Genomic DNA, 22,371 nt, shown 5'->3' on the forward strand with positions numbered 1-22,371 from the left:
CGATCCAGTAGCGATTGGGGCAGGTAGTTCGGAGAACCGATAGCAAAAATCCCTGCCCCCTCCCCCAATGCCCACGCCTCGCTGTTCCTCTTCTCTGTCCCTGAAGCTCTCAGTGGTGATATAGCTGCAAATGGCCTTAAATGACTGCCCTTAAATGACTGCCGTGGCACTTCAAAGAGCCGCACTACAGCTGATCAGCGCTGTAGGCAGCTAGTAGACCAGTGCCACTATTTTTAAAGAAGGTAGACCGGTGCCTGCCAAAAAAAGGCACTTGGTAGACCGGTGCCTCTCAGTAAAAGGCAATTGGTAGACTGGGGTTTCTGAGTAAAAGGCAATTGGTAGACCGGGGCCTTTATTTTTAAAGAAGGTAAACCGGTGCCTCCCAAGTTTTGTATACTTTATTATTTTTATTATTTGTTATTATTGACCATGCCCATTCAGTCACCTGACCACCAAGCCACACCCACCAATTAAACCACGCCCACAGAACCGGTAGGGAAAATTTTTAAATTTCATCCCTGGGCTGACCGTTTTTCCTTCTTTATTAACTGAGCCCTAGTTGTGCCTCTTTTGCTACTCTGGCTCCAGGACTACTTGAGGGAATTTATTCCAGTATGATAAAATGTGATGATCCTTTTTTTCAGTTAGATTGGTTTCTGGTTTGGAAAAGCACAGCTCCCCCCTGCCTTTCCTTAGTGTGGTAGACTTTGTCGAATGGCTGAATAAAAAGTCTGGATGTCAAGTTGTGCCTTTGTGTTGTGGGGAGAGTTTTGTCTTCTCGCCTGTGTACTTTTATTTTGGTAATAGCGACAGGATCCAGGATGATCCAGGAAGAAGCTAGTTCATTTTTTTCTATACTGATAACATGGAAGGCATTCATTAGGAGCTTCTATAAATGGTACGGCCTTCATTATTTATGGAATTCATTCTGATAGATTGACATGAGCCAACCAGTGCCTAAAATCTTGGGGAATCCTTGAAAAATGTCAGATTACCAGATGAGGTCATAGCAAAAGCTTTTAAAGACAGATAACCTATTGCAATATACCTTCTGCAACAGAATGACCAGGTTCCAGTCTTGTATTTGTGGCAGCCAGAGTGTGTGACCAGCTCCCAGCAATTTAGCTAAATACTCTTCTTCTGGTCATTTTGTATCTCAGCCTGCCTGTGTCTGAAAAGGCCAGTAAGTGTTAAAGAGAAGAAACATTATTTATCATTTTAGTAGCAAGGATTAACTAGAAAAGTCAAGGTATTGTAATCTAGCTGAAAGCCCCCCTGCTCCAGTATTTGCAAAAATTACCCCAACTCACAAAACTAAAACAAAAGCAAAAAATAATAGTTACAACTCTATTATTGAATAATAATAAGAATAAGTGTGATGTTTTCTGACTTCCAGTGAAATACATATGTGTTTTCTTGTAAAGTCACCAGACTTAAAGGAAATTACTTTGTGGAAGTTAGAGGGATATTGTGATTATATTTCTCTAAACTGCAAAACAGTCTTCCCCAATCTCATTGGTCCTGTATTCTTGAATTCTAAATTAATAAAGTTAATACACATTGGCTACGGATATGGGGGTCAAAAGTTAACATAGCATAGCAGCACCTTTTGCCAGCTGCGGTTCTGCAAAAAAAATGACAGTGTTGGTGTCACCTTCTCCAGCTGCGTGTTAATAAAAAGAACAATCTTCCTTGGGCCTTGTAGAAACTAAAATGGAGACAATCCCCTTCCATTTTTTTTCATGAATGAATGGTGTTTCTTTACTAATGAGGATAGATATTGTCCCTTATCATGTTGCTACAAGCCTTTCCTTCTCCCTAGATTACAATGTTTAACTGCTGGGGTCACTAAAGATTAAATTTCAACTCAACCACAAAGTTTCCTTAATAACATTGGACCAATAAGGGTCTCTCAGTCATATCTACTTGCAACTTGTTATACTGTAATGGGGGTGGGAGGGGATAACCCTGAATCTTTCTAACTGAAAAGACAAATAATTCATACACATTGGCTCCACCGGCTCATGACATCCCATTGTTACTAAGTACATCTCCAAGGCCCCCAGGCAGAGCTCGGAAAAATTAACCATCTGGATTTGAAAGGGGAGGGGGAGAAAATCCTCTACCAAATTCCATGCCTGTTCTATCAGGAAACTCAAAAGAGTTTTTGGCTGAGCTGACTGAGCTCCCAGCATATCTGGAGGGCAGCAGGTTGAGAATAACTAATTTAGTTTCTTGGTTTTATTCATATTTCACATGTTTCCTTCAGTGATTCCCATATTCTCTCATCTGCACACTAAATGTATAGCTACATAATTGTGCTGGTTGTATTGGATCACTGACCTCTTTTAATTCAAATTACCTGAGCAATTAATATTCATGATACAGTCCACTTCTCAAAATGGTAATTTCTACAAGTGGAATAACATGTTCTGCTGTTTGAAGAGTCTTTCTATCTAGTCAGATTATGCTGGATTCAGTGATACACACATATTATTAATCACTAAAGTTGTCAAATCTTCAGCTGAATTCTGAAAGCTTTTCACCACTTGGCACAACAACACTGTTAATATGTCATAATTTTTAGGAAATATTCCCTAAAAATATTTCCCTTTCGTTCAACTGTCTCCTCCATTAATTTTACATGAATGTATCCACAAATACAAATCCTATCCTCTTGCATAATGTGAGGTTGGCCATTATGTGTAGCTGCTAGCAGGTTGCTCATTCTTGAGTTAGGAGAAGGGTGGTCTTGAGGCAGGATGAACAAGACGCAGGAAGAGCACATATATAGCCTAGCGACAGAACTCGCTTTTCTATAGGGAGTTGTTTAAAGGAGTTCTCACTTACAAAGGAGTAAGTATTATTCAACCATTAATAATAGAAGCAAGATTGAGACTGCCTTTTTGTGCTTTAGATTGTAATAATATGCTGCTGCAGGGACCTTTCCTGCTATTTTAGATACAAGCCTTGCTTTTGAAATGCAGGTGAAATAAGGGGTTCATTATATACATTTATTTTATGGATGTAACTTTTAAGGTTGTTTTGTACAGTATGAACAGATGGAAGTTGTAAATGGTTTACGGGGAATGGTTCAGTTTTTGAAAGCAGTTTGTCGCTTCCTAGGTAGAAGGAGGTTTGCTTTTTCTTCACTCAGCTGGTCTGTCAGTCTGAAAATGCAAAAACCTTCCTTGGTTTCCTTGGTGGTTGTTTTTTAAAGTGAGTTTGGGAAATTTGATTGAGAGAGGCGATGCAATAACTCTTGCTTCTTGAATGCAGCGATTCATTGGGCGTTTATTCCCGGCACTCATCCATAATCTCCTGTGCTTTCTGCAGCAGATGTTGGAAAAGACTGAAATCTATTAGAAATCTGGAGAAAGTTCTTTCAGAAGAATTGATAGCTTTTATAAAACCATTACCTCTTTTTTGATCCTCTTGTTCCCTGATGCTCTCTTTTTAAAAGGCCTAAGTAACCACATTCTGCAATTTGGGTAACTTAACAGGGTTTATAAAAATTCCTGTGGCTGATGTGAAAGGATCCGTTGGGTATGCCTCTTAGCATTATCAGTCATTTAATCGCAATGAAGTGAAAATCATTAAAAAGTCAGCTACATCCTGCATGGTGATCACTTTTCTAAGGTCTCTTTCTCTTTCTGTTGTCTTTGAACTTTTAGGATTAAAAGTCATTTCATCCAGTGGAATTCATACATCAGCAGTCTCCTGCAGTAATATTCATTGTAGAAGCATATAAATTTGAGAATACTTTTCAAAAGAGCCTGAGGAAAATGATTAAGTAAAATCATTAATTGTTGTATTTTAGGTTTGTTTATATTTTTATTACACTTTATTAATATTGTTGCTTAAACGATTCCTCATATGTGTAGGTATATTATTTTGAATAACTTCTGTCACATGCCAGGGAAATCAGGAGATCCAGGCAGTTCAAATGTATAAAGATTTATTGCAAGTATAAGCTCTCTACAAGAATATGAACTATCCAAGCGAATTAGTGGTAGATAAGGAATTCAAGGTGGGCTGGACTTGGATATCTTGTGGCATGAAGGGACTCATGACTGATGACTTGTTTGATTCCTCCCTCGGGCTCAATCTGGTCATCTCCTACAACTTTATCTGGGTCTGTGACTACCATAAAAAAAGTTGTTTTCATAGGAAGGTTTCAGATGTCCTTAAAGTAAAGGTAAAGGTTCCCCTCGCACATATGTGCTAGTCATTGCCAACTCTAGGGGGCGGTGCTCATCTCCGTTTCAAAGCGGAAGAGCCAGCGCTGTCCAAAGACATCTCTGTGGTCATGTGGCCAGCATGACTCAACCTCCTATTAATAAATTAATCCATTGCTAAATAGTGAAATACTTTTGCATTTTCATGGAAAGGATGGGGAATTTTCGGACAGACAAGGCTCCAATCTAGGATATTGCTACACTCAGCCTGTACTGTGATATTATTATCAAGTATTATTCACAATTCCTTGTCTTTTTATGGGGCATTTACGTGTCTTCTTTGAACCTGGAAGCTCTTGGAAAATTATGCATCTAAGTTAAGTGGCAACAGCAGTACGCCCCTGTTTGCTCCATAGTGCCCTGTTGCACTCTGTTGGCTCCTCCTGAACCTAACTGTATATTTTTCTATGGTTTGTGTGATTCCTATGAGCCCAGGAAGAGATTAAAGAGGTGTTGACAATATGGTCTGAACACCCAAACCTACCCTAAAGTATCTTTTCGGCTTCAAATTCAAAGCCAAAATTTAAAGTACATCCCTCTTTCAGATTTACCTTAAACAAATATTTAATGTTATCTTTTCCCTCTTTTCATTATCGTACTTGTTGAGTACTGCATAAGATTTGAAGTATCTTGATCTCTTTGGAGGTCCGCCATAGTGGGGCTTTATTTATTTAGGGTTTTAAGACTGCAATATAAGGTTTTGAGAGAATGGGAGATGATACCGCACTGGAAAGTATCCAAGAATACATTTTCCACCATTTTTAACCAGTGATAAGTAATTGCTTTGGGAATTTGGATACTCTAGTAAAAGTTATTTATCTTTTGAGCTCGGGCTAACTCACTCATTGAACAGAGCCACATTTATCTCATTAAACAATAGGGAAAAAAATACTTATGAGTAAATTATGATAGAATTGGTGCCTCATCTGCAATTATTTCTGTTCTGCTAGGCTTTCTTTTAAAGACACTGTTATCTCTGTAATTTGAAAGTAGGAAGGGAGTAAAGAATCTCTTTGAAGCTGAATGTCAGGAAAATAAGGTTTTATTATATGCAGTAAATGTTGCTATAATTTTTTTCTCTTTTCCTCTGCCCCACATGCACATACATGTACACACACACACACACATATTACCTTTTTGCTTCCGAGGTTCTAAGTTGTGTACACAACCAAACACAATACAAAACATAGATTTTTTTAAAAAAAAAATCTGGAAACAATAACAAACTATAACAGCACAAATTTACTCCAGCCTAATCACCAAAGATTGTCTGGAAAAGCCAGGTTGCACCTATTCTCCGGAAGGCTACAAGAGTCAGGGTCATTAACTGGTATACTAGACTCCCTCTCTGAGTGTAGCAGATAGTAGTAGTAGTAGCATAAACATCCGAACGTTTTTGCACCCCTGAGAGAAGCATATATCTGCTTCCCAGTTCAAGAGTTCTCTTTGATCGCCATTGGTAAACCCGATTTCCTTTTACATAGAGACTAAAATGACCTGTGGTGACACTCAGATGGCTTGTCATCATTTTAAAAAGTAAAGATACAGATTTTGATGCCAAGAACCCAAGAAGACAGAGGGGGGTTGTCAGCTTCAGTCTCCAGTTACCAACATTTCCCCATTTCTTGCATAGAAATTGTCCCGAACTCTTACATAGTTCCCTACTCTTTGTGGTTGCTTTCTATATATAGACTAGGGATAATTTTTCTTTGGTGTGGTGAGGTTGCATATGTACTGTAATTAATGGATCTGGTACTCTGTGGTCATGGAACCCTTTCAGCTCCCAGACTTGATACATTATGCAGTATCTTCATCTAGCCTTAAATTCTATGAAGAATGCGATGAAACCTGACACTGGGATGACTGACACCCAGACATTTTCTTCTAGGCAGAAGATCACCACCATCAAATCTCTGCTTAGATTTTAAGGACCTTTGTTCCTCTCTGCTCCTGAAGTAGAGATGATGGGCTGCTTATAAGGAGTTGAACCAGGGCTGAAATGCTCCCGAATCGGACCGGCTCGTGCGATCCGGTAGCAATGGCGGCTGCTGGTTCGGAGGACCAGTAGCAAAAATCCCTGGCCCCCCGCCTCTGCTGAGCCGCACCATCTGCAGAAGTTTTTTTTTTTACTTTTAAAAGCCGGTTTTGCTTCAGCCAAAACATGCCTTTAAAAGTTAAAAAAAGCCTTTGAGGATCCCGCTGCTCAGCTGAGATCAGCAGAGCCTTGAAACTTTTAAAAAAAATTTTTTAAAGTCTCCTCTGGCGATCTCAACTGAGTTCCTCATCAGCAGAACCTTACTTGTACTCTTACTTGTAGAAAACAAGTAAGAACATGTTTTCTATAAGTAAGGGTAGAGATTCTAAGGCACTTACCTGATTACTGATGAACGCATGGCTCTTTTTCCAGCCCAAAAGCAGTTTCACTTTCAGTCAGACAGAATCAATCACTTAGCTAATCTATTTCCTCCGTGATCAACTGGCTGGCTTTGCTGGCTGAGGAACTCTAGGATTTGAAGTCCACAATAAAATAAAATATAATAAAATAAACTATTTGTGCAGCTTTCTGAGATTTGGAGTGTTTCTGTAGTGTTTCACTCTAACTACACAAACACACAAAATCTCAGAAAGCTGTATGTGGCATTTTGTGTGTGTGTGTGTGTGTGTGTGTGTGTGTGTCAGTTGTGTGTGTGTAAAGTGTGAAAGTTGGTTGAGCTTTTTGTGGCTGTGTGAAGTGTGAAGTGCAGCTGCTTTTACATTGTGTGTGAGTCAGTTGTGTTTGTTGTGTGTGTGTAAAGTGTGAAAGTTGGTTTTTGGTACCTCTTATTGTTTTTTATACTTTGTTTATTATTTTTATTATTTATTGTTATTGGCCATGCCCACCCAGTCATCTGACCACCAAGCCATGCCCACCAATTAAGCCACGCCCACAGAACCGGTAGAGAAAATTTTTAGATTTCACCCATGAGTTGAACTGTGTTATTCTGCATTGTACAAATAGGGCAGGAAGCTCAAGGTTAACACGATGTCCCTACAGGAAGACACCCTTTATATTAGTGGAGGAAGGTGGAATTCCAGCTGCTTCTTAAAGTGCCACTGTTTTTATCCCCATAGCCACAGATGGCAAGTGCTCTGCCCCATGTGGCTTGTGTTATCCTACACATAGGTAGTCCTCGACTTAACAACAGTTCATTTAGGACTGTTCAAAGTTACAACGGCACTGAAAAAAATGACTTATGACCGTTTTTCACAGTTACAATCTTTGCAGCCTTTCCATGATCATGTGATTAAAATTCATATGCTTGCCAACTGATTCATTCTTACGACCCTTGCAGCATCCCGGGGTCCTATGATCCCCTTTTGCAAACTTCTGACAAGCAAAATCAATGGGGGACCCAGATTCACTTAACAACTCTGTTACTAACTTATCAACTGCAGTGATTCACTGAACTGTGGCAAGAAGTGTCATAAAATGGGGCAAAATTCACTTCACGAATGACTCACTTAACAACAGAAATTTTGGTCTTGATTGTGGTCATAAGTTGACGACTACCTGTGTATCAGTAGAACTCCATGTTTAGCATTGATAGCCTTATTCATTTTAATGGCGACAGGCGTTTATATCACCACTGCCTAAATCCTAAAAGCCTCTCTTGAACTGGGGTGCAACCAGATCTAAAAAGATCCCAGCATTTTCCTGTAGGGACCAACCAGGCAAGGAATCCTCCATTATTAAACATAACCTTTAAGCATCAAAAGCCTGAGAGAGCAGCTGAAAACCACAATTTTTGAGCCCTGTTTTTTTGTTTTTTTGCCATTGCACAGTAATCTCCGCAGATAACATCCCTTTGAGCTGACAAAGTTGTACTTTGTACTGTTCCATGCGTTAGTCCTATTCAGACTCTCCTTGCTATGAAATAACCACCTTTGTTTGGGCTGTGAGGAGCTCTGAAATTATACTGAGATAAATGCCTATTAAACGGCAGTCAGAAGTGTTTTCAGGAGACAGTCACTGATGGCTTGAAATGCTGAAAACAAGGACTAAAAATCACTGCACGCATTGCTGCAGGTTCTAAATTTAGAGGAAAGCAATGAATACATCTATGCTTAATTGTGCAAGATTTATCAGTTTTATCCTCATTGTGGCTGAAAGAAGATGGCAATTATATATGGACACACACAAGGTGTGTGTGCTATCTATCTTCTATCCATCCATCCATTTTAAAAGCCATTCCTAATCTACAGAGCTGAAGAAAAGCAAACCGCCTCCTTGGTTTCAACTCTAGGAGTGAAGTACCTTTTGCGATGTTGCTCAGTCACAATTTCCAGGACCTGTTAACATTGTTCATGATGGCCTAGGCCAGGGCTCAGCAACCCGCGGCTCTGGAGCCGCATGTGGCTCTTTCATCCCTCTGCTGCGGCTCCCTGTCGCTGGTTGGCTCCACAATTGATAGGACTTTTGGTTAGGACAGGTAGAGGAAAAAGTATGTCATGCTAGGAGGAGTCTCTATAGTGGGGGAGCTGGACTTCCAGTCAGCTCCAGACTTGAATGGGGAGGGTACTTCTGGTTAGGACCTTTGGGGCTCTTTGAGTGTTTAAGGTTGCCGACCCCTGGCCTAGGCTGCTGATCAGCAATATCAGGCGGGCCCCAAGTTAGTCATTCCTACTGGAGCCCCAAGGCTAATGCAGTGTCTAGCTGGAAAGAAAGATCTTTCCCTTTGCCTCTTCTCTGGTTAGCAGATGGCCATGTTGTTCTTCCTTGGAGGTAGGAAGTAACAACCTTCCAGGAACAGATTGTTTTATTTTGGGTCCAATCCCAGGCAATTGGAAACTAAAGGTTTTTTGTCATGATCGGTCAATTGCTAATAAGGTTTGCTTCAAGCAGAGGTGGGGAACTATGGCCCTTTTATGAAGATCTGTGAACTTCAACTCCCAGAATTCCTCAGTCATTCCTACCTCCAGTATAGCTGGCTGAGGAATTCTGAGAATTGGAAGTTCACAGATCTTGATAAAAGGGCTGTCGTTCCTCACCCCTTGCTTAAAGGATAATCTCAAATAATGATAAAACTACATTGGCAATTATAACAAATGCTAAAATTCATTGTTGCCCCCTCCCCACTTTCTGGGTTTTCTCCTTTCTAGACCAGGGGTCTCAGCCAGCAAAGCTGAGGAATTCTGGGAGTTGAAGTCCACAAGTCTTAAAGTTGCCAAGGTTGGAGACCCCTGGTCTAGACTACTACTGTGTGTTTGTGCATCTATTTGGTAATGCATGTCATGTTGCCTGCTGTTTTGAATAGATTCTGATTGGATAGCTGTTGTGTCGTCCTTGCTTCCTAGAAAAGTTGGTGCCTGAGTTAATGTCTGCTAACGTTGAAGTGCTGATCCGATCATCACATTAGAAAAATATGTGGTGCATTCAAAGCAGTTCATAATTAATTCAGATGTAAAACACTTGTTACAAGCAGAATAGGCATGTGTGGTTCCAGAAAAGGAATTTTGAAACTATTAAATGCAAGTGAAAGAAAACTGCCCCTATGTATAATTCTGATGAGACTGTTTTTTGAATGGTTATGACCCTATAAACTGAATACTGCACTTCAGTGTTTAGGCCTATTTGTGCAGTTTTAAGTAAGTGAGACAGAATTAACAATATGAAATCTTCAAAAGTCCTTCCTTGGGGGAGATAAGACAGTCTAGAAACACAAAATATAAATAAATGCATAAATAAAATATGCCAATTCCCTCCACAATTGAGAAGTTTCACTTAATGAGCCACAAATGGTGCAGGTCTGGGTTAGATTTACTGCAGAGATTTACCTGCATTATTGTCAGGTATATATTTAAACGCTCAGCTCCATTGGGTCGCCCTGACCCCACCCTGAAGCAAAGGATTACAGAGTCATTAAAAAGAAGAAAAAGTGGCAGGTATATATTCAGTCTGCACCCAGATTGGAGGTTTAACTATCTGCAGTTTTGGGTGATTTTTCTCCCCACCCCATTATCTCCAAAATGCAAATTTTAAACACTTTGTGAAAACTTTCAGAGTTACGCAACGCTAATCTCTAGAAATAACCAATTCTTTTAAAACTTTACTTGGACTTTGTTAACTACTTTGAGAATACTCTATTTTTAAGCTAAAGAAATAGAAATGTTTGGGCAGTAAGGATGAGGAGACATCTGCACAGAATTATTTTCAACAAAAATAATTACTTTTTCCTTTAGATTAGCTCTGTGTGACACTCCATTTGAAGTTCCTGATTTACTTTATCCCTGTTAGAGGGATTTTTTTCTGTTCTGATTGGTAATCATATGAGAATATAGTTGGGGCCGCCTCATCCCAGTTGTCACGTTCCTTTGCGCCCCAGGTAAGGAGAAACATCATCACAAAAGAAAACCATCTGTGTGCATGAAGGGTTTAAAATTCCTGATCATGTAGCGTTTAAATCATAGCAAAAGCCTGTGTGCATGGAATAGTCTTTGCTTAATTAATGTTTCTCTCTGCTGCAAGTACAGAGGTGCTCTAGGAATGCTAATGCCTTCAATACTTACCAGACTTCAAAATAGGACCAAAATGTTTAACCCTCCCCATTCCTGAAGGCCCTAAAGGGATCCTTAGGAGTTGCTTGCAACCCACTTAATCTTTTTCTACTTAAATTGAAGGGAGGAAGTCTGGTTCTTGAAGGCACCAGTAGGCTGTCAGACATTTTCCTTGATACCCACTGTTTAAACATGATTTTTCAATTAAAAAGATTATTTTAATTTTAAAATATACATTACATTATTGCATTAATTTATTTGATTTTTTAAATTAGTTTTTACTGTTTTTAAATGTGTTTTTTATATTCTGTAAGCCGCCTTGAGTCACCATGGGTGAATAGGCTGCAATATAAATTGAATGAATGAATGGATAAATAAATAAATAAATAAATATAGGTGAGTGTCATGCTGTAAGGCTAAATATGAATCTGTAGCATAGTACTTATTTGCAACAGAAATATTATCATAGTGGAATAATGAAATGCCTCTGAGGGTAGGACTAGTTTGACATGTAGTAAATTGGTATTTTTGTGTTTTAAAATGCCAGTCATTTTGTAAGTAGGTCTCTATGCTAGCCCTTTTCTCCATGAGCCAATCCGAAAATTCAAAGTGGGCTCATGGTCTCCCCAAAATGTCTACTTTAAGCTAAATGTTTGATTCTTCCTGCATATGCTAGTTGTTGGATAGAAGTTGGGTTAATAAAGTTAAAGACCCATGTATATCCACGAGTGGATTGAATATGAGTTTAGCTGACTGAATAACAGTCAATTATGTGTGGAAGTAGAACACACATGTGAAAGTGGAGGTGTGATAATAGATGCAAGGCCATTGGACTTATACTGCTTCCCCTCATAAACTGCATGAAAGAAAAAGTCTGGGTTGAGTTATATCACATATCATAATATAGCTATCATCTATCAGCTTTTCCCAATCAGACACTTCCTTGTTATGTACACAGGGCAAGTTCTTGTACAGTATTTGTAGCTTGGAATTCTAGAAGCTGAAGATTCTTCTCCTTCTTCCTCTTCTTCCTCCTCCTCCTCCTTCTTCCTCCTCCTTCTCCTCCTCCTCTTCCTCCTTCTCCCCCTCCCCCTTTCCTGCAGGTGGAGAATCCATTTCTTTTTTTTCCAATTCAGGTCCCTGAAATTTGTCCACACAAAGCAGCCACCATAATACTGGATTGTTCCACTATTCCAAACACTGTCTTGGAAGTAATTTGCATGAGTGGAGAGCATATTCTCCAGTTTTGCTGTAGGCAAGATAAAGTTTGTTGAGTAGAAAGGGAAAGAGTGAATAACATCATGTACATCTTGGAAATTTCCCACTGATGCAAAAACCTCTGATGCAGTCACATTTTCTGCTGATTGTGAGCTCTTGGTAAGAGAAATAATTTTGGAATCGATCTCATTTTGGTTGATGCCAAAATAGCCATTAGTATTGTTTCATTTTATCACTTAGGATGCATAGGGAACTTTTATTAATTGCCAACAAGATTCCTGCATTCTTTGTAAGCTTTAAAATGTTTAAGTCATGTTGCTATGTTTGATTTTTACACCATCATCAAAACAAAGGCATTGTGGGCTGCAGCTCAGCTCTAAAATGAAAAGAAAGAAAAAGAAGACAATATTTGCATATTTTTTCATCTAGACAAATATAAATGTGATGTCAGCCCAGAAAATCACATTAATTTAAATAAACTAATGCATACTGTATGAAGAATACTTATCTTATAAATTATCAAATATTCTAAATATTTGGGTTTCACAAGGAAAATAAACAATTGTAAATGATACATGCAATCCTCACTTAACTGCTGTCCTCTTTACCAACCATTCAGGATTATGACGGGGCTGATAACTTTACAACCAGCCCTCACATTTACAACAGTTGCAGGGTCCCAGCAGTTGTGTGATCGACACTTGTGGAGTTTCACAGCCAGGTTGTGATAGGCAGGAGCCAATGGAGAAGCCTGCAATAAAATTGAAAGTCATGGTCACAAGATGTCTTGCTTCACAACATTGGTTGATTCAGTTAACAATCACGGCAGAAGTTATGGTCGCAAACCCATTGCAATCACATGACGTCTTGTTTAATTGCTGAATAGTTTAGTTGCTGATTTGCTGGAGCCTATTGTGGTTATTAAGCGAGGACTACTCATGTATAAATGGTGAAAAACTAGACCAAGTGGATAATAATGTGCACCTTAGTACCTTCCTAAAGATGAGGAAATGGATATAGAAGCTTTAAGACATGCAAACATGGGTAAATAATAGTGATAGTATTTGATGTGTTGTAAGACAGGAATATTTGTTGAGTGAACATTATATTACCGGTTTCTGCCCATTTATTTTATATGGAATAAGAACTGGGTATGTCAGAAGCACCATAAAAATTGGAAGCAGTGGGAGTAGATACTCAATGTGTGTGGTAAAAAAAGAAGAGACAGAGTTAAGAATGAATGGATGCAGAATGGGTGAAATCCAGCAGGTTCTGGCAGGTTCTGGAGAACTGGTAGCAGAAATTTTGAGTAGTTCAGAGAAGTGGTAGCGGAAATTTTGAGTAGTTTGAAGAACCGGCAAATGCAACCTCTGGCTAGCCCCAGAGTGGGGTGGGAATGGAGATTTTGCACTATCCTTCCCCCAGGAGTGGAGAAGGAATGGGGCTTTTGCAGTATCCTTCTTCTGGAGTAGGGTGGGAATGGGGCTTTTGCAGTATCCTTCCCCTGCCACGCCCACCAAGCCACGCCCACAGAACTGGTAGTAAAAAAAATAGATTTCATCACTGATGCAGAATATATCTGGGCTGAATACAAAATAAAGTATCTGTCTGATAGATACATATTGAGGTGGTTTGGTCATAATGAGAGAATAACCAAAGATCAAAAACAAATACAGAAGAATGAATGGGTTAAGAGGAAGGAGGAGGTGAGAAGGTTGTAGCTGGAAGGAGTTGAGATTCTCTGAAAGAAGTGGGAAATCTAAGGAACAAAAGGCAATTCTTGACATTGTATATAGATGTGTGTTGAGAGCAATAGTTGGAACTTATTCCAAGGGTAGAAATGCATGGAGAAGTATAAATATATAGTATATTTATATACTAAACTATATAGGTGCAGAAGTTGTGAATGCTCCAACACTGGAAATTTTTAAGAAAATGTTGGATAACCATCTGACTGAGATGGTGTAGGGTTTCCTGCCTGGGCAGGGGGTTGGACTAGAAGGCCTCCAAGGTCCCTTCCAACTCTGTTGTTATGTTATGTTAAAGATAAATTATATTTCCTTAGTGTAGGTGGTCCTCGACTAACAACCACAACTGAGCCCAGAATTTCTGTTGCTAAATGAGACATTTGTTAAAGAGAGTTTTGCCCCATTCTTGCCACAGTTGTTAAGTGAATCACAGTGTTGTTAAGTTAGTAACACAGTTGTTAAGTGAATCTGGCTTCCCCATTGACTTTGCTTGTAAGAAGGTCGCAAAGCACTGCGTGCATGTGATGCGCACTTATGTGCACTTCCAAACCGGTAAGGAAGGCAAGTAGATTTCACCTCTGTGTCCAACCATTATTGTGGCATATTTTAAGTGGACACCAATCCTTGTATTTGCATTTCGTATAAAACAGACCATGTAACCATATATTTATTTAAACCCGCTAAGAGTCAACTCAATGGTATATATCACTTCTGTATGCAGGCGGCTGGATCACAGTATAACTGATTATCGGTCCCTGTCAGTCTATATTTATCAGTGCAAAACACTTAGAAAAGTGCTTTGACAAGCGTAGTAGTACAGCTGGAGCTTTGTCCTCCAAGCATTAAAGCAGCCAAGGTTTGCACAGCTGTCTCGAAGACCGAACACCGCCATTTTTCTCAGCATAGCAAAAAGATTCTGTATTCCTTTGCAGGTGAAAGCAGCTGTGAGCAGCTTTTGAAGCTGTGAACCTGGGAAAGGACACATTTGCACCAACAGTTTGAAAATTGGTATTTTATACATGCTGCCATGTATTAAAAATACGCATTGACCGAGAGGTTGAATGTAAGAGTAGAAGGGAAGTTGCCAATAGAAGAGAATATTTGTATCTTAGGGCTGAACTGTGGGGTCCTTAATGATCTCTGAGCTTGATGGTTTTCTTGCTGACGTTTCATTAGCAAACTAAGTAACATCCTCATGGCGATTACCCTCACCATGACCAAGGACCAGCGATGAAATGCACTTACCTGCGCTACCAGTTCAGGAGTCTGAGCGTGCGCATCTCTTCTGTGCATGCACAGAGGGTAAAAAATGGGACATACTGACGTCCTCGCGGGTGGGCGGAGCCTCCTGCCACTGGTGCTACCGGTTCGTGCGAGCCGGATAAATCCAACCAGATTTCACTGCTGCCAAGGACCCACGGAAGGCTTTCTAGTTAAGTGCCCTTCCTTCCAAAATGAATGACAGGAAATTAGATTGCACTTTCCCCTTTGAAATAAACATGTGAAGTGTTTTTTTTTCTAGTGGAGATTATGAGAATGAGGATGAGTTGGATTGCTTTATCCAAGGAACCTTCCTTAAAGTAGGGTGAAGATACTTATTAGTGGTTCTTCTGAGTATGCAAATATCTAATATATTTTCCATTTCCTGGAAATAAAATAATGATGTATCTTAAACTAAATCCTCAATTATTCATTCCCTCTTCCAGATGAATTAATATTTGTATTGTAATCTTAAAAAACCCATAGGAAATAACATGTACAAATTTCAAAAAGTTGATATACAAATATCTCATCCAACAGTTATGGGATATATATACATTCCTTTTAATTAGTTAAATTACTGCACCGAAAAGACAAAAATTCAAGTATGTGAAATGGATATAAATCCATTAAATCAATCAATCAATCAATATATAGATCTATCTATCTATCTATCTATCTATCTATCTATCTATCTATCTATCTATCTATCTAATAATTTATTTATTTATTATTTATTTATTTTGTCACACAGTATATATAAGCATAATTATTATATAATATATATAAGCATATATATGAGCATGTAATAACTATATTAATTGGATATAACGAAAGGAAACAATAGAACAGGAATGGTAGGTACGTTTGTGCTCTTATGCATGCCCCTTACAGACCTCTTAGGAAAGGGGTGAAGTCAATGGTAGAAAGTTTTTGGTTGAAGCTTTGGGGATTTTGGGAAGAGACCACAGAGTCAGGTAGTGTATTCCAAGCATTAACAACTCTGTTACTGAAGTCATATTTTTTGCAATCAAGATTGGAGCGGTTAACATTAAGCTTAAATCTATAGTGTGCTCGTGTATTGTTGCAATTGAAGCTGAAGTAATCTTTGACAGGAAGGACATTGTAATAGATGATTCTATGAGTTAAACTCAGGTCATGTCGAAGGCGGTGTAGTTCTAAATTTTCTAAACCCAGGATTTCAAATCTGATGGCATAAGGTATTTTGTTGTATTTGGAGGAGTGGAGAACTCTTCTTGTAAAATATTTCTGGACACATTCAGTTGTATTGATGTCAGAAATGTGGTATGGGTTCCAAACAGTCGAGCTGTATTCAAGAATTGGTCTAGCAAATGTTTTATATGCTCTGGTTAATAGTGTAGTGTTTTTGGAGAAAAAGCTACGCAAGATTAGGTTTACAACTTTTAAGGCCTTTTTTGCTATGTAGTTACAGTGGGCTTTGGCACTTAGATCATTTGATATGAAAACTCCAAGATCTTTAACAGGGTGGGGGTCATCAGTAAGGTAATGTCCATCAAACACCACTTAGTGTTTAGGTTCTTTTTTCCAATATGTAAGACTGAGCATTTGCTGGTTGAAATTTGGAGTTGCCAAGTTTTAGACCATTCAGATAAAAAGTCAAGGTCTTTGTGGAGGATAGCTGTATTGTTGGTGATGTTAAATAGTTTGACATCGTCAGCAAAGAGAACACAATTACTTGTAATACGGTCACAGAGATCATTAATGGATAATATGAAGAGTGTTGGTCCAAGACCGCTGCCTTGGGGAATGCCACTTTTAACAGGAACAGGATTTGATAGCGCATTGCCAATTTTGACCACTTGTCTGTTTGATAGAAAAGCTGTTATCCAATTGTGTAAGGGTCCTGAGATGCCATAGGATTTTAGTTTTAGGAGGAGTTTATCATGTAGTACTGAGTCGAAAGCTTTACAGAAGTCTATGTAGTTTGCATCTGTTACTTTGCCCTGATCAAGATTTGTAGTCCATATGTTTTTGCAGTGAAGAAATTGTAAATTACATGATAATTTTTTTCAGAAACCAAATTGTTTATTAGAGAGTAGGTTGTTGGTTTCTAGATGGAGGGTAATGGATTGGTTGATAATAGATTCCATTACTTTGCAGGTTTTTTTATTCCATTACTTTGCAGTGTTTTATGCATAAATTGATCAATTTATGCATAAAACTGTTCTTGTAAAATACAAAATCTCTGCCAAAGGGAAACAGTATATATTTTAAATTAGTAAAATAAAATAGCATTTTAAAAAGCTATGATTTTTTAAATCCTGTCTTTGTTATAAAGAGCAGTAATACTTTTCTAATTTCCAATATGTCTCTTGTGGTGCAAAACCCCAGAGAACCACTAGGTGGCAGGCAGTAAAGGATTATAATTTTTTTACCTCTTCGCTGCCATCTGGCGATCATTTAGAATTTTTATAGCTCGGTCTTGATAATCTTATTGAAAAGGGGGAAATGTGATTAGTGTGCTGTCCATTGCTTTCTTTTTAAATGAAAATTAATACACTTAGAAAGAAAATTGTAATGTCTCTAATGTCTGAAAGGCTGAAAATACCGCTTAAGGTGAGCAAAATATAATGAGCAAAAAATTATGTGTGATTAAATGCCTAAAGCTGCCTTTTCTCAATATTTTTCTTAACATTTATTTAGATTAAGTACCTTACATGTCTAAAAATTAATCAAGGCCATCATTCTGCATGAAAACTAATAGAGACAAACAGGGAAGAAAAATAAGCGACTGGCATTCCATAAATATTGCTGTAGGTTTTTAAAAGATGAGATTTATTTTTTAGACATTTATAGTTTCCGGAGGATTCTCTAATAAAAAGGTGGGATGTGGAAACTTAGACATATCGCCCTTCCTATGACTTTGAGAACTTAGTTTTAAATAAATGTCACACAGGATGTGCACTTTATGCAGTCTGTAAGGCTTTGACTGATAGCAGAGTTTTGCACTTGATTGAATCAGCACTTACAAGAGCCAAAATTGACCATTAGGATAAATTGGAAAATTGCTTTGAAATTCTCATGGCTGATGACAACTCTAAAATTAGGTCCCAATTTGTTCAGTGGGCTATGGTTATGGCCTAAATGGCTTTTTAAATTTGAAGTTCAAAAGCAGGGCACTCTGATTCATGTCTAAAACTAAGTAAGAGGACTTTCATCTTTGTCTCCCATGATGAACTGTGCTCTGCATTGGATATTTTCATTGAAGCGCTAAGTCACACATCATTGGAAGCTTTTCCAATGCAACCAGGAGGTGTAAGGAACGTTAAGACAGTGTAGAACCACAGCAGTAAACCGACAAACTGCGTGCCACTGTGGTGCATTAGCCTCTTGCATTTGCTGTTTGCTTTAAAACTTACAATGTAAGTAGTTTTTCACCAAATTCATTGGGGGTATTAGCCCAAGGAATATTGTTATGGTTTGTTGCATAGTTAGCCAGATGTTCGGATTTAACTTGGCATTTTTGTCTAGCTATTGAATCCTTCCCAATTATTATTGTCATTATTTTTATATGTCCATTTCATTTAACTTGGTTAAATCCTATTTTCAGTCTCTTAGTAGGTACATAAACATAGCCAGATATTACTTTGTCTATACTAAATGCATAGTTTTGGTTTTTTTAGCCCAGGACTTGAACAACAGCCCAAGATTAGCATTACATCACCCTAGAATGTTTAAACTAAAGGCAGATGTACACATCGCCCAGTCCAAGATTTTAAGGCACACACAGTTCTGTTCAATAGTCAAGTACCTGTGAATGAAGTAGTAAAGAACTCTCAGGTTGAAGTATCAAATGTCAAAGCTTCCAGATAGCTGGGTAAGCTTTGTAGATAAGACAGAGAAAATACAAGAGACTGGTTATGCCAGCATTTAAGTCGCAATGCAAAGGCTCAGATATTGGAAGTTTTAGGTTTGATCATAGCTGTGAAAGAAAGGCTACTCAAGAGCAATAATTTATATCCGGGTAGATCACGGCTTTTTCTTCCAAAAAGCTCTCCCTGCAGGTCTTTCTGTGGCAATGACATTGTAGGCAGTGGTGGGTTTCAAAAACTTTTACTACTGGTTCTGTGGGTGTGGCTTGGTGGGCATGACAGGGGAAGGATACTGTAAAATCTCCATTCTCTCACCATTCCTGGGGAAGGTTACTGCAAAATCCCCATTTTCTCCTGATCAGCTGGGACTCAGGAGGCAGAGAATAGATGGGGGCGGATCCAGTCAGAATTTTTACTACTGGTTCTCCGAACTACTCAAAATTTCCGCTACCAGTTCTCCAGAACTGGTCAGAACCTGCTGAAACCTACCTCTGATTGTAAGGATATTGTGCAGAATCAAGCCTGCCCAGGGATCCACCTGGCCATTGCTCATCTTGTTCATATGTAGCTCTGTCCCCCAAAGTCACTGGATAATTGGAAAGTCCATTAGTGAATTCACTTAAAAAAAAACAAAAAGCAGAAAGCCTATAAGATTCCTAATATTGTGCTGTAGCTGCAGTCAGTCAAGCAGGATGTTGCAGGTCAGGATAAAATATTGTAAAGTTCCATGAATTTCAGTGGGAACAATTAAGCCTCAGTTGAATTCTCCTCCTGAAATCAGTAGAATTTGAAAGCGTTTTCCAGCGTGAGAAGCAAAGATGATCACCCAGCATAGATCCAATTATTAAAGACCTTCAGATGGGGTTGCTTGACCAATGAAAGTCGTTTGGAAAAATGTGAAATCCTTAATATAAATACCACCCTGGACATGTTTCAAATGATCATGAATGAAACTGTCTAAATCTTCTCTATAGGATTCAGTGGCTCTCTGATTTCCTCCTCCAGACAGGCAATGTTAGGAGCATACTTCTTATTTATTTATTTATTTATTTATTTATTTATTTATTTATTTATTTATTTATTTATTTATTTATTGTTTATTGCAATTTGGCAAACAAAAATGAAAATGAGAATAAGAATAAAAACACAAAGACAGGGACGATGGCATGTTAGTGCACTTATGCACCCTTCCTCTACTGAGGGACTTAAGTATGAAGTCAGTCAATTTGTGACTGAAACTGTGAAAATTTGTAGCTGAGACAACTGAATCAGGTAGGGCATTCCAGACTTCGACAACTCCATTGCAGAAATCGTATTTTTTTACAGTCGTTTTTTAAAGTTTAGAACGATTTACATTGAGTTTAAAGCAGTTGTTCGCGTGCGTATTATTGCAATTAAAACAGAAAAAGTCATTTACCTTTACAGGTAAAACATTACTACGTATACTTGTTTTATAACTGTTGTGATAAAAGTCTACTCTTTTTCTATGTGTGTAGCAAATGTCTCACACACCCATCCCGAAAAAAGCAGAGCGTGCAGTGGAATGCTGCAACGTTATTTTTGTTAGAATAACGAAAGCAGCAAGCTTCTGCAAATGCCCCTTTATCTGACTTTGAACAGCATAATCTGATCTAATATTTCATAGTTGATTTTTTGGCTATATTGCATTATTTGGCAGGGAAAGTGAAAGGGAGCTGATCAGTGCTGAACAGTTTCATTATAATATTATACTAAAACAGCATTTTAGCTACTGTAGCCTCTCTGAATCGTTGTATTTTTAAGGAGGAAAAAAAAAACCTTGTGTAATCTCTAAAATCCAGGCATTCAATAACTAGAAGGAAGGAAGGAGGACTGTGGGATATTCCTATTCTTTAGGGACACAAGGAATGATTAGAACCCCATTAGAGCTGGGGTGGCGTAGTGGTTAGAATGCGGTATTATGGGCTAATTCTGCCAACTGCCAGCAGTTCGATCCTGACCGGCACAAGGTTGACTCATCCTTCCATCCTTCCATGGTCAGTAAAATGAGAACCCAGATTATTGGGGGGCAATATGCTAACTCTGTAAACCACTTAGAGAGGGCTATAAAGCACTGTGAAGCTGTATATAAGTCTAAGTGCTACTGCTATTAGCATGCTAGTGTATTGTTTGCAAGCACATCATTGACTTGTGTATAAAAAGTTGATTCTGAAGAAACCAAGCGTTAACGTTTATATATGTATATATACACATGTATATATGTGTTGTGTGTGTTTGTCTCCCTCATTTAGAACGTGCATCTCTAGTCTCTTCGAAGACCCATCTGTGACTGGACCTATCTGGTTACCTCGGGCACTAAGCACAGCCAAATGAATCCATGTATTGTTGAGGAGACGCTTCAGCAGCCCAACTAAATCAGGATGGTTAAAGGAGCTCTCCCTCACAGCACTAGGGGAGAAGCAGTAAGTGGCAAACACGAGGCACTATTAGCAAATTCCGCTACCGCTTACTGTGCATTTGCTGCTGCGGCTTCCTGCCAACCCCCATTTCACCCTAAGCAAGCCATATGTACCATTAATAGCCTCATTTTATAAGATTGGGCCAGGGAAAGAATTTATACAGAACCCAGCTCCCCCACACAACCTTCTTTTCATGTTCCCTCCTCTCCATGAATTAACAAAGCACCAGCTCTTCGGGACCCTTCAAACGCTTCCCCCCTCCCCCCCCATCATAACTGCTGCCATTGACTTTGGCTGCTGGATGACAATGACAATACTGAGAACTATGTATTTGCTTGCTGCTCTTCCGCTTTTTGTTGTTGCTGTTACCAATGTCAATAAAACCGAAACTTCAGCAGGGCAACTCTGCAAATATCTCACCCAACTTCTTTACAAGAAGGAAGGCTACCTCAACACTAATAAAGTTTTGACATGAACAATTTTCCTCGGCGAGTGTGAGTGTTTTTGCTTACATTTTGTACTGAGCGACGAGAATTTCTGTGGAGGTTTTAAAATGTATAATCTAGGACTATGCAAATGGCTGGATTAGCAGGCAGCCTGAAAAAATACAGAGAAATCTGGATTAATTGCTTTGTGGTACATTTATTTGTTTCTTGTCTGGCCGTGGTATTCTCTGCTGTCTTCTCTAACCCTTTAAAAGCGTCAATATTCTTTCTATCCTTAAAGGCCACTAATAAAAATTATTGTATTTGTGTGATGATGCCATGCACATTTCACCGGTCGCCTTCGCTGTAGATAACCAAGCTAAGTACAGATCGTCCTTGACTTAAAAATCACAATTGAGACTAACATTTCTGTTGCTAAGTGAGACATTTGTTAAGTGAATTTTGCCCCATTTAACCAACTTTCTTGCCACAGTTGTTAGGTGAATCCCACTGTAGTTAGTAAATTAGTAACATGGTTCTTAAGTGACTCTGGCTTTCCCCACTGACTTTGCTTGTCAGAAAGTTGTGATCACCTGACTCTGGGACACTGACCACCATAAAAACGAGTCAGTTGCCAAGCATGTGAATTTTGATCA

The 22,371-nt window shown here is 38.8% G+C and overlaps 1 protein-coding gene across 1 annotated transcript in view; it reads left to right on the top strand.

Moving 5' to 3' along the window:
- KCNS3 (potassium voltage-gated channel modifier subfamily S member 3) overlaps positions 1-21,835 on the top strand; it is a 36,935-nt gene extending 15,100 nt beyond the window's left edge. The window contains exon 4 of the mRNA XM_058179133.1: positions 21,123-21,835. Within this exon, the coding sequence (XP_058035116.1) occupies positions 21,123-21,160 (38 nt within the window). The 3' untranslated portion in view covers positions 21,161-21,835. The remainder of the gene's footprint in view (positions 1-21,122) is intronic.
- The last annotated feature ends 536 nt before the right edge of the window (positions 21,836-22,371 follow it).

Source organism: Ahaetulla prasina, chromosome 1, assembly GCF_028640845.1.
Source record: "Ahaetulla prasina isolate Xishuangbanna chromosome 1, ASM2864084v1, whole genome shotgun sequence".
In the NCBI taxonomy this organism is placed as follows: domain Eukaryota; kingdom Metazoa; phylum Chordata; class Lepidosauria; order Squamata; family Colubridae; genus Ahaetulla; species Ahaetulla prasina.